The 12423-nt window shown below is 39.2% G+C and overlaps 1 protein-coding gene across 1 annotated transcript; it reads right to left on the bottom strand.

Moving 5' to 3' along the window:
- Positions 1-2564: 2564 nt before the first annotated feature.
- On the bottom strand, positions 2565-6596 carry LOC131332197 (ubiquitin C-terminal hydrolase 22). Its single transcript, XM_058366276.1, has 3 exons — positions 5435-6596; positions 4373-4491; positions 2565-4051 (listed from the first exon to the last, which is right to left on the bottom strand). The coding sequence occupies exons 1-3, from the start codon at positions 6220-6222 to the stop codon at positions 3327-3329; spliced, it is 1632 nt and encodes a 543-aa protein (XP_058222259.1). The 5' UTR covers positions 6223-6596; the 3' UTR covers positions 2565-3326.
- Between the last annotated feature and the right edge of the window lie 5827 nt (positions 6597-12423).

Here is a 12423-nt window from a genome sequence, read left to right on the forward strand (position 1 = left end):
TGATGTACATCAAATTTTTTTCGTAAACTATTATGAATTGAAGATAATTTAGAGGTACATCATACACCACCAAGTAGACGTGTGTAGCGTAATGTTTCCTCATAGGCAATTAGGTTCTTGAAAGTATTTGTTCAACTAAAAAAATCACGGTTCTCCATTTTTTCCCCTCTCTTTACATGTTGTTTATCTTTATCAAAATTATTGGAGGGTTCCCAATTTGGTTCCTTTTGTATTCGGTATAACCCCATGTAAAATCCACAAATTTCTCTCTCTCTCTCTCTCTCTCTCTCTCTCTCTCTCTCTCTCTCTCTCTCTCTCAAATTATTGGAGGGTTCCCAATTTGGTTCCTTTTGTATTCGGTATAACCCCATGTAAAATCCACAAATTTCTCTCTCTCTCTCTCTCTCTCTCTCTCTCTCTCTCTCTCTCTCAAAATTCGGCTTTCATGATATGTTGAGAAGGTCAACAAAATTTGAATCTAGCGCTCTTATCCTATAATGTCTTTCTTTATACTTCTATATACTAAGGTTTGCCCGTGCCTGAAGGCACGACGCAACGTGAGATCTAATTAGTGCCAATTGTGTAATTAATATTGTTTGAGAGAGAGAGAGAGAGAGAGAGCCGTAGGATTTATGGAGCAAATCAATGGTTAGAATTTATAGAGAGATAAAATTCAAAAACCATTCTCCCTTATTATGTAGGTATCTCAAGGTGCCCGGGTCAGTTTATGCATACCGCCACTAGCATTCCTTCCTATAACGTTCTTATAAGGATAACAATGGCGCCTAATTTAAAGTTGATGTTTGTATTTGGAAAATGTTACAATGTCTATAGGTATGCACCCCTTGAAGTGCCTAACATTCAAAACATTTTACATTTTTCATAAAAAAAAATCCACAACATTAGCATTTAATTCATAATTTTTGTATACCAATTCAGAACATTTCTATTTTATGAATTTGCATCTTGATGTTGAATATTATGAATTTCTATGCAAATGTTATGAAACTTTACACAAATGTTATGAATTTTATAGAAAACATGTTTCTTTTTAAAAAAAAAAAAGAAGATAATAGAAATCATTGTGAATTACAATACAAAATTTTGCAATTTCAAAGTGATTTAAAGGGGTGCATGTTGTGCACACCCAAATGAGGGTATATTCTCTCTCTTTTTTTAGCTTGTTATATCTCTTTACTAAAGTTAATGAAATTTCTTATTCTTCTCGGAAAAAAAAATAGGGGGGTGTATTTTAGCCTTAACTTCCCTTTGTATTATTGTAGCCCTGGACCCGTTTGAGAGCCTAATTTGCGTTTAGCATTTTGAATTGTGAATTGTAGATTTTTGAATTGTGGTCAAACTAGATTTTGCAACAAAGTAATATTTTAAAGGATAATAGTCAAAATAGATTATGAATTGACTTTTTACCATATCGTCCTTGGTTATTTATTGTAGTCAAAATAGATAATGATAAAAAGAAAGAGGTAATTAGGTCTTACCCCTAAAGGAAACTCATAATGCAAAATGAGAATACAAAAACTCCTCCCGGACAATTCTCAAATTGTGCCTCTAAAAACTCCTCCAAGACCTTGCACCCATATTTCCTTGCTTGCTCGACTTCCCCCTCCATTTCCCACCTCCCCGTCGAGCAGCAGGGCCGTTCTTTCTCTTTCACCCAGCCAATCGGCTCCCTCCCCGTTCTCCCCTTTCCCAGTCTGATCGGCTGGATCAATTGCTCCAATCGGCTCCCCCTTTCTGATTTCCCCTTCCCGTCCAATCAGTCTCCTTTTTCTTCCCCCTTCCAGCTGGATCCGACTCCCCTTCCCCGTCAAATCTAATCAGAAATTTCCCATGAGTGGCCGCATTCTAGAGTTGGGTGTTCGAAGTTTTTTGGATGCAGGTTGTTTGGCAGAGGTTTACCTTTCACGCTAGAGTTGGGTGTTCAAAGTTTTTTGGATGCAAGTTGTTTGGCGGATTTCACGCTGTCCTCGACTGCGTTTCTGGGCTTCAATGGCGAGAGCCTTCTTTACGGCTGTGATTCTTAGTCAGATGCATTTGCCCATCAACCAAAAAAAAAGTCAGATGCATTTGTTGTAGGTTTTTTGTTTATGTTGAATTTCTAGTTTTTGTCACACACACGCTGCTTTGTTCCTAAGGTCTTCTGTTGCTAGCGATAGCATAGATTTGTGTTTAGCTTGCTCTGTTCCTCAGGCCTTTGTATTTTGTATTTTGGTCTTCGCCCGTTACCGGCACCCTCTATCTTACGGCGATAGCACAGTTGTACTTTTCTCCATTAATAGAATTTCCTACGCTTTTGCCAAAAAAAATAAAAAACTGCTAGCAATTAAATAAGCGATAAGAAGCAAGCAAGCGTAACTGCTGGATCGTGGGGTTGATTCCCAAAAACACTTACTTGCCTTGAACAGGATTTTGAATAAAACCAATTTAGTGCATAAAAGATCTCCCAAACCGTCACACTCAACCACAGACACGGGAGGCCAGGAAGCACAGAGAGCTTCACAAACCACAACGGCACCAAGAGCGACGTCGTTGGTCATACGAGATGGAGTTAATGCAGAAGAATATATAGTTATTGCACAAGCAAAGGCAAGGAGCGGTGCTGAAGAGTTGGACCGAGAAGGATCCTTGGCATGACCAGTCCACCAAAAGTTTACGAGAGTTCCAAAAATTCCAAATTTGATGCCTGTCGATTGATTCAGATACAACCGTACAGCAAAGCCACATAGTAAATTAAAAATGAATGAAACTCGTATATCCAAGTCAACCATCCTAGGAATCACAATCATTGTTGCCGTACATATGAACCCCAATATAGCTGGATGGTCATGTCAAAATCCAAGCTCGTCCTCGTCAATTGCCCCTTTGCTCTGCCACCCTCTCTTTGTGACCGAAGGCATCACTTTGCTGCCTTAGTGATTTGTGGATCTCTATGTGCCTCTTCACACTGTACAACTACAACCTGTGCCTGTTGTAATTGATGAGATCCTCAAATGAATCATCCGGTCATTTAAATAAAAAGACCTGCAATGTACAAGAAGTGTATGCCATCGATATATTTCAGGGATCTCAGATGTCACGGTCCATAGCCAATGTTCCTCTTACCTACAAATTCACCAGTTCGATCAGTTGGAACATATGTGACTGAGACCTGATATCAGATGTAAAGTCAACCTTCACAAACCAGTACTTTGAGGTCCTTCTTGGCTTAATGCAGAAATGGCTCCTGATATCTGGTCACAAATTCCATAGAGAGAGCCAAACTCGCATTTTGCCAATTCTACCAGTTCAAGATCTTGAAATTCGGTTCAGCAACATCCGGCAATTGGAACAAATGTGTCGCCGCGTGGGGAGACTAGCAGACAACTTAGGTCCTCACTAACTCTGTGGGAAAGCACTTTCTGCACATAGTATATCAAATAGCTCTGTGATGCTCTCACGACCTCCTCATCAACTTCATTAATCCATGCATCATCACACTTGTACCATTGGTTTTTCAAACGCAGATATGTCACGTAATGCCCAGATTCCAGCATGCCTGAATGAGTAACCACTGCGAAAACCTCAAAATCCGTAGAAATGTCAGTTTCATCGCCTTCAAAAGAAAAGATTCTGTTTCCAAACCTTTTCCTCACAATTGAAGACGATAAGTACGGGCTCATGTCTAAGGAGAAAGGAAACTGCAAATGTCGATCGATTTTTCTTGACATTTTTCTGATTGAAGAGTGTTCGAATCGTTTTATATGCAAACACAATACCGACGGAAGCCTTCTTATTGACATTTGCTTCAAGGAATCTCGCCTTTCTTGACAATCTTGGCAAAAGAATTTCAGGTCTGAACCCAACTTTTCTGGTCTTGTAAAGAGATCCAAACAGCCCACAAGAGTAGAAGGAGTATTTGAATTCAAGTCAAGGGAAATATCCACACAAGGATCATAAGTTGTGGAGGTAAATCCGCACGACATACAAGTGACATCTGATCTCAACAGCCCAGAAAATACTCTATGAGCAATGCATTGACAATCTCCATTTTCTGCAGAAAATAAAATGCTGTTTGCATCAGTAACCAAAATTAGTAGACACCAACATGAGATTCCCCAATATCATAAATTATAAAATGTTACTTTTCCTCTACTTTCCCTTGAATTTACCTATATAGCCATGAAATGCTAAATACTTATTCCCAAAAAATCCAAAGTGATCCTCGGAAAAACAAATCTAGAATCCGAAACTTGTCACTGTGCAATTGGCCAGCACGTGGGAGGGAAAACCATGAATTATCACTTTATTTAACACCCTTGCTGATGCTGCATAACTTGTAACAAGATAAAACCAAAACCCAGTATCTAGTTACCTCTGATAGTGTTCCATGCTTTTCCTTCTTTCTCATGGATCCTGTCCAGCATTGCAATGAAGAATTCATGAGCATCCTGCTGCTCATAACAAGCAAGGTTCTCTGAATGCTGCCACCAACTGCAAATAGAGACAGAAGTCTTGATCAGTTCAATTTTCCGGATTACGGTTCAATGATTCCATGACATCTGTTAAGGGCGGAAAAAGAAAGGACTTGGAAAGCAAATTAAATTATCAAACTCAAAAACAGTTCAATCATTCAACAGATTCTTTTGAACTTTCTATTGAATACAAGTACACAGTCCTACTGACTACAATAGAACAAAATAATCCGAAACCTGTCCAAGGTCTATCCAGTGCATGACATTTTGTACCATGAAATTCTTTGCTACTTTTAGGTCTTGGGGTTTCGATTCTTTCGAATTCCATTTTGGATTGTTTAAAGCTAAGTTTGATAATAGATTCGCAGATCCATTGCCAAGGCAAGGAAGATGATGAGGAAACAAAAGCACAAATCTTCTTCACTTCGATGTCTACCCTTCTATTTCCTGTATATTTTCTTTCCCACTTTAAAGCCCTTCACTGATCCATGACCCCACAGCCTAAGGAGGGTCTACAATGTAACCCTGTTTTCAATTCCACAAGTGACTTCCAGAAATTTGTATCTTTGAACAGAAGCATTGGAAATAAATAGCACACAGGCATTCACATAGATGACATAAATAACCAAAGTCCAGGACCACTAGAACCAAGATATGCTTCAATAATACAAAACGGGCCAATAGTTACCGGACTACTAATCCCCATAATCCAACCCATCAAAAAATGAATCCGAAACATTTTGCATTCTATGGCACGATAGTGGAGCCTTACGCAGCAATTCAAGATCATATCTACTTTCAAAAGAATCTCCACAAGTACGTATCTTTGAAGAAAACCAAGCAAATGAAACAGCATACACTTGCATTTTACTTAGTTCAAACACATCTGAACCAAAGTCAATAATCACTATCAACCAACATATGCTTGGATAAAAAAGACCAATTCGACAAAAATGGCAAACCTGTAAAGAAACTGAGCTGGACTGTAAGGGGTCCGTTCGCCCGAAAACACAGCAGAGAAGATCACATCAATGTCACAAGGCAAACAGAGCTGGTCCGGAGACCTTCTCCGGCAAGTTTCGTGGTTGTGGTTATCACTGAGGAAGTAGTTCCTCAACGGGGGTGCGTGAAGCAAGGCTTGCAACACGGAATTCATAAAACAAGTGTTCCCCAGATTGTTCAATCCCCTCAAACCCAAGGGAAAGCACGATTTCGACCCCCGATCCCTCATCGAAACCAACCGTTTCGCGCTCTTCGAATCCAAATCTACTATCCCCCCAACAAAACCCAACCTCTTCCTCTTGCTCGACCTCAACCCATAACCCACCACCCCATTCTCATTTCTCCCCAATCCCATGACGTGTTTACACATCACGGCTTTATCAAAATCAGGATCATAGACCTGATCACAGCACACGAAGCAATAAAGCTCGGCCCTTTCTATATCTACAGAAATCTCATGACCCACATGAGATCGGGCGTGGAAAAGGGCACATGGGTTCGAATCAGGTGACAAAAAACACGACACTGAGGAGCAGATCAGGCATATGTAGAGTCTACCCTGGTACCCAGAACAGAAACTGCACGTGGGTGCCTTGGATTCGCACGTGTCGATCGTTGTTTTACCGTGGGGGCTGGTCTTGATGTGGTTTTGGATCAGGTTGTAGCCGTTGAGGCCGTGCTTGCGCTTGTAATCTGAGAGGTGCTTGCAGGGTTTTGGGTTTGTGTAGGAGGGGTTTCTTGAGGACATGGTGATAGGGATTGAAAGATGCCTTTTTTTTTCTGGGTTTGTTGCAAATCTAACCGATTTATATTGGTTAGAAAGAATAAAGCAATATCAGTAATAGCAGTAGCAATACGAACCCAAAAAAAAAACCAGTAATCACAAACAAATGAAGTTAGTGAAGATATATACTCCGTATATTATAATCGGAGTGGTTTCAGATTGGTTTTGAAGGATTTGACGTATAAACAGAAATTTTTAGATAAATTTTGAAAGGTTTTTTTCTGGATTTGAGGAGAGAAGGAAACGAAGGCTTCTTGGAGAAGGGAAGAACGAGGCGAGTTTGCTTAGCAAGACGAGACCGACTCACTGTTCCTGTGTGGTGTGGGACAGAAGACTTCTTTTCTCAATAAGAGATCTGGACCGTCAATCTTGATCTGACTGGCTGGATGATTAATCAACCTTTGAGAAACAGTACAAAACATAAACAGTGTATACTATAAATTTCTTTTGCTTTTTTTTTTTTTTTTAATATAGGGTTGAAGTGTTAACTTAGAGCATCCGCAATGGGAATAATCAAAATCGATAATCAAAACATAATCAAACCTAATAAACTTGATCTCCACATTGGTTATTTTTGTATCCCTATAAAAAAAACCTCACAATACGCAATGCATCTATGTCCAATTGCAAACGAGTTCCAATCACGAACCCGACCACACCAAATTATTCGTTTTGATGAGACGATTCTAATGTGAGGTTTTTTTTAATTTTTTAGTTTTGAATTTGGTTATTGGGTTTGGTTATTGAATTTTGGTTATTGATAAAAGTTGTTAAGTTTAGTTATTCAAAGTTCAAAATTTGATGAGTTGCTAAGAGGTTGTTAAGTTTGGTTATTACAATGTGAGCACTTTTTTAAGCAAATATTGCTAACTTTAGCAACCTTTTAGTTTTGATTATTACATTATGGATGCTCTTACATGCAACTTCGATTAGTCTCTACAATTTCTCTCACAACCATTTCATATGCAAATATACCTGAGAGCAAGGTGAGCCCAAAAATTATTAGCAAAAAGAATTAAAACTGAAACTTAAGTCCTAAGTTAAGATTACTTGGCCAACCTTTTGAGATTAAAAAGAGTTACTCCAAATAAACTTTCTATTGAATTAATTTTTAGTGGAATATATATCCTATGATTCTCAATTGGAGCACAATTGAGATGAATAACTATTGTTTTGATTCATTTATTTGTCAATGAGAGTGTTCGGTCAACTTTTTCAGAGTTGTTCTATTCAAGATGTCATTTGCTGCGGGGTATATTATATATGGCTTGGGAGAAATTCCAAAGTTTTTGGTGGTAGTCTTAAGGCCCCATTCCGAAAATCTTTTTAAAAAATAAATACTTATTTTGAATTTTATAAAAAAAATTAGAATGATCATTCCACAAAACCCAAATAAAAAATTTATTTCACATTTTCAAACTCAAAAATAATGTAAATGAAAAAAAAATTCAATTTTTTTTGCACCGTATTAAAGATCTCAATGAAATCTATCAAACAAGATCCAAATTAATAAGAAAATTATTTGCGTAAGCACGTGATTTTTTAGTTTGAAATTGCCTTCTTTAAAACAGAAAAGCTATGTGCACTGCAGCTTATACACAGCAGCTGTGCACAGATGCCATTTTCTCTCGGCTCGGGTCGCACAAAGATAATCGGAGCCGCTCATTTTGTTCTAAATGCCTAAATTCTGTAGTGACTTTGGGTGTTTTGTTAACGCCTCTAACGATATCGAACGAAGCTCATTTTTTACAGAGACCTTAAACGACATATTTAGAACAAAATGAGCGGCTCCGATTATCTTTGTGCGACCCGAGCCGGGAGAAAATGGCATCTGTGCACAGCTGCTGTGTATAAGCTGCAGTGCACATAGCACTGCTCTCTTTAAAAATAAGGAGTTGTGCTATGAGTAATGGGCGCCGGAGAGGAAAATCATACCGACGGCCATGCCGGGCCATCTCCGGCATCTCATATACACGAAAAAGGGGTGCTCGGATCAAGCACCCTGTCACACCCTCGATTTTTAACATAAATATAAATGATTTCCATAAATAAAATCTCGCCATAATTTGTACGATAACCAAAATGAAGTAGCGTTCCCAAAATATTACATCTTTGGCTCCGAGGCCTAAATTAACGCAAGTACTGAATATTCAAGAGTTAAAGGTTACAATATTCCATAGTCAAAAGATTTACTATAAAGTTACAAATACATCTTCAAAGAGATTTACAAAGATGCCTAAGTAACTCCTCAATCGATAGCTTTCAAAATAATGATCACATCCAAGCATTCCAAGCATGCACGCTATTGTCCTGTGTTAGTACCTTAAAATGATAATAGGCTTGAGCTACACTAGCCCAGTAGGAAATTCTACGCTAACATTATATGCAAGAGAAATGCAAGGATGATCACAAGGAAGAACGAGATACAGACCACACAATAGGCAATAACCAAGGCTTAACAATCCGACAAACTCAGTATGAAATTTGGTATACATCTCAATCTTTAACCGTTTCACTCTCCATGTATCCAATATCGCTTCACGTTAAGTGTCATGAGCCGAAGCTCCTGCCGGGCTAATTATGGGACCCCGATATCCCCTGCCAAGCGCCCACCGAGAAGGTTAGGCCTTGAGTGATCATTATGAGCATAAGCTCCTGCCAGGCTAATTATGGGACCCTGATATCCCCTGCCAGGCACCCACCCGTCGATGGGCCCCAAATGTTCTCGTTGTGTCGATAAGTGTCCAAAAATCTCTTACTCACATAACGTGTCATTTCAATTTAATCAAAGTCCATATGGAAATCAACGTCCAATTATACCAAACAAGGGGCGAGGGTTGCAAAGATACTCAACGAACTCAACGAATATGATCGATAGTGTTATGGAGTGATATGGTGACGTTTGGAACAAGTTAGAAGCGATCGGGGGTCAAGACAATGGAGTCGGAACAAGAAACAAAACTTAGCCTTAAGGCATTGAAGTATAGATACTATGAATTTCAGTATCTATACAACAGGCCTTAAAAACTTCCAGAGACCGATTGTATCGATACTGATTTAATCAGTATCGATACGACAGTAACCTAAGTCGTTCCAGAGATTCCTGTATCGATACTGAGAAGAGCAGTATCGATACAAATGGGTGTTCGAGCAGATTTTCTGCAGATTTCAAGAAATCCAACCACAACAACAACAACAACAACAACAACAACAATAGACACGATTTCAAGCAAGGAGAGCACTTCTATTACATATATTGAGAGGTAGAATCCCTACCTCGAGGCCGAAGAACGAAACCCACAAGAATTTCAAGCCCTAGCTTCCGAAAATCGAAACCGAGAGCTATACGACTCCACCGAGCTCCAACCGGCGAAATACGGACCACAATACGCGTAGAGGATGAATGTTTGAAGGTTGTGTTGAGTGGATTTTGGGTTATTGGAGTGAAATTTGGTGAGAGGGCAAGAGAGAGGGAGAGAGCCGAGAGAGAGCTGGGAGAGAGATGAAAAAAAAAGTGAAAAGGGAAAAAAATTTCCCAGGCATATACACGGCACACACATGCACAAATTACACTAGCACCCATAACTTTCAACTCCTTACACTTTGACCCCCAACTACAATATTCTCATTAATCCATCACTTTTCCATTTATAAAACAATAAAATTATAAAATGAATTTACGGGTCTCTACACACCCTACACACCTCGGATGCCGTTGATTCTCGCGTAGGCCCCCTTGGTTTTTTTTATAGAATTTTTGAACGGCTCGGATCAGCCGTCCGGTGGCTGAAGACGGCCCGGCGCGGCCGTCGGTACGATTTCCCTCCCCGACGCCCATTAGTACCTATATAAATTCTGAGAAAGGTAGTACCTTCTTATTTTTGTGAAACAACCCTTATTATTAAACAAAAACTAAGAACTTATTTGGGTTCTGAAACCCAGCCTAAGAGTCCTGATGGCATTTTTGCATCTGCGCTTGGCGACATCTCTCAAATTTAACAGAGAACCAAAGATCTTGCCATCTTTGAGATCTCTCTCCAAGGATTTGGGAAGTACTATTACTTAGAGGAATTGATCCTTTTTTTAGTCTGTAGTAGTTTTGCTTTGTACAGTTCACTTGTGTAGAGGGTTATCCATGTTGATTTTGGTTGGTTAGTTGGTTATAAAATGCATCCATTACCAAATTAAAAATAAATAAATCGTAATGATAGAATTTTTCTTAACGAAATACGGATATGATATTGAAATGCGAAGTCTAAAAAATGTTACCACTAGTTTGTGAACAAATCTTCTTTCATTGCCGTTCAAAGCCGAATTGATTAGCATAACCCATAAATACTACTCCAGTTGACTCCCGAATTGATTAATTACCCATAATCCATAAGTGTGTCTCTTGTGGATTGTGATCACACAACACTACAGTCACCGACCGGGAGGGTCGGTGACCGGCCACCGACCCTGTGTGGGGTCCACTCCGGGCCCCGCACGAATGATCTGAGCCGCTCAATAATTTTAAAAAAAAAACTGAGTGGGCCAATTGAGAAATAAGCTCAATCCGATCTGTGTACGTACTCGATCCGAGTCGTTCCAAAATCAGATGATCTGAGCCGTTCAAAAATAAAAGTTTGGAACGAGCACGTACACACATCGGATTGAGCTTATTTTTCATGTGGCCCACTCGGTTTTTTTTTTTTAAATTATTGAGCGGCTCGGATCATTCGTGCGGGGCCCGGAGTGGACCCCACACGCGGTCGGTGGCCGGTCACCGACCCCGGTCGGTGACTGTAGCACTGCTGTTGTGATAACGCCAATAGATTCCTTTCTTTCTTTCTCCCACAGGCTTTGTTTGTTATTGTCAGATTAGACAGGTAAAATAAATACATATTGGAGATGCGATGGTGCATATAGTGTACAAGAAACACAAGAGTGGGACGTGAACGTAAAGTATTGAGTGCCAATCTTGGGCCTCTATAACTTGGCTTTTGAATAGAAAAAAAAGAAAAAACCTTAGCTTTTGAATTACATAGTCCTTAACTACGTTTTATGGTTTCAGGTGTTCGTCTAGGTTTCAAGTTGGATGAACAAAATTGCACCATTCAACCTATTAAAAGATTATATAAAAAAAAAACTCTCTTAAGTCTTCAGCATCTCTCTCTAGGGGAAAAAAACAGTAGCTGCCGCCTTCCTTCTCCTCCCTCCCCTAGGGTTTCACAACCTTTCCGCGGCCTAGTTCTAGAAACCTCAACTGATCCTTACCTGTGGTAAATATCTCCGGTGAAATGGAGGGGTTAAGTATATCATCTCAAGCGTATGGATTTAACCAATAAGTAAAGGAAAGAGAGGAGCATTTGGCTAGCCGAAATAGTTGAACGGACGCGCAGGGAGGGTTCAACGGACTCTGTTATATTATAGAACTTGGTTAAAATATTAAAGAATGTGTAAGTTCGCCCTCCCAAATTATAGTATGTTAAACATTTTTCTCTTGATTATTATTTTGGTAAAGCAAGCTAAGGTTCAAGTATAATTTAACTTTTAGAGAAGTAAAACCCCAGAGCACGTAACGCAGACTGCATTTTACTTGTTTTTTTTTTTCCTTTAATTGAAACACAACTGCAGCTATTCGGGGTAGTCCTTTCAGATTAACATTTGGCCACCTTTTCAACCGACAATCACAAATTCATTTCAATAATAATTCGATCGCTTGCCTCCCAACACTTTTTTCTTCCCCCGGAACTAAGGACATGGGGGTTTGGCTTGTTGTCGATCTACTGGCAAAAACTCGAAGCACATGTACTTGTTGAATGGCATAAATTACCACCTAGCCCTAGCTAGCTAGTTTACTCCTTAATTTGTCCAGTACCCTTTACTCATGCATGCACTTGACAGAAAAATGCTTATCATCTCAAACTCGTATGACAAGTTGAAGCCCTAATAAACATATATAGCAGCTTATATCACATGAGAAAACTACTGGCCGGAGTATATCGATCTTATATGCACATAAAGCCTTTACGAAACTGATCGAATATATTTTAAACTTCTTATTAGGAATAGGAAGGGAACCCAATACTTACTAATTAAATTCTGTCCAGTGAGCAGGAAAAAAAAGATAAGGTTTAAACTTTAATTAAATAATAGAAGAAAGAACGCAATTAAGAACAGTAC

Source organism: Rhododendron vialii, chromosome 7a (genome assembly GCF_030253575.1).
Source record: "Rhododendron vialii isolate Sample 1 chromosome 7a, ASM3025357v1".
NCBI lineage: Eukaryota > Viridiplantae > Streptophyta > Magnoliopsida > Ericales > Ericaceae > Rhododendron > Rhododendron vialii.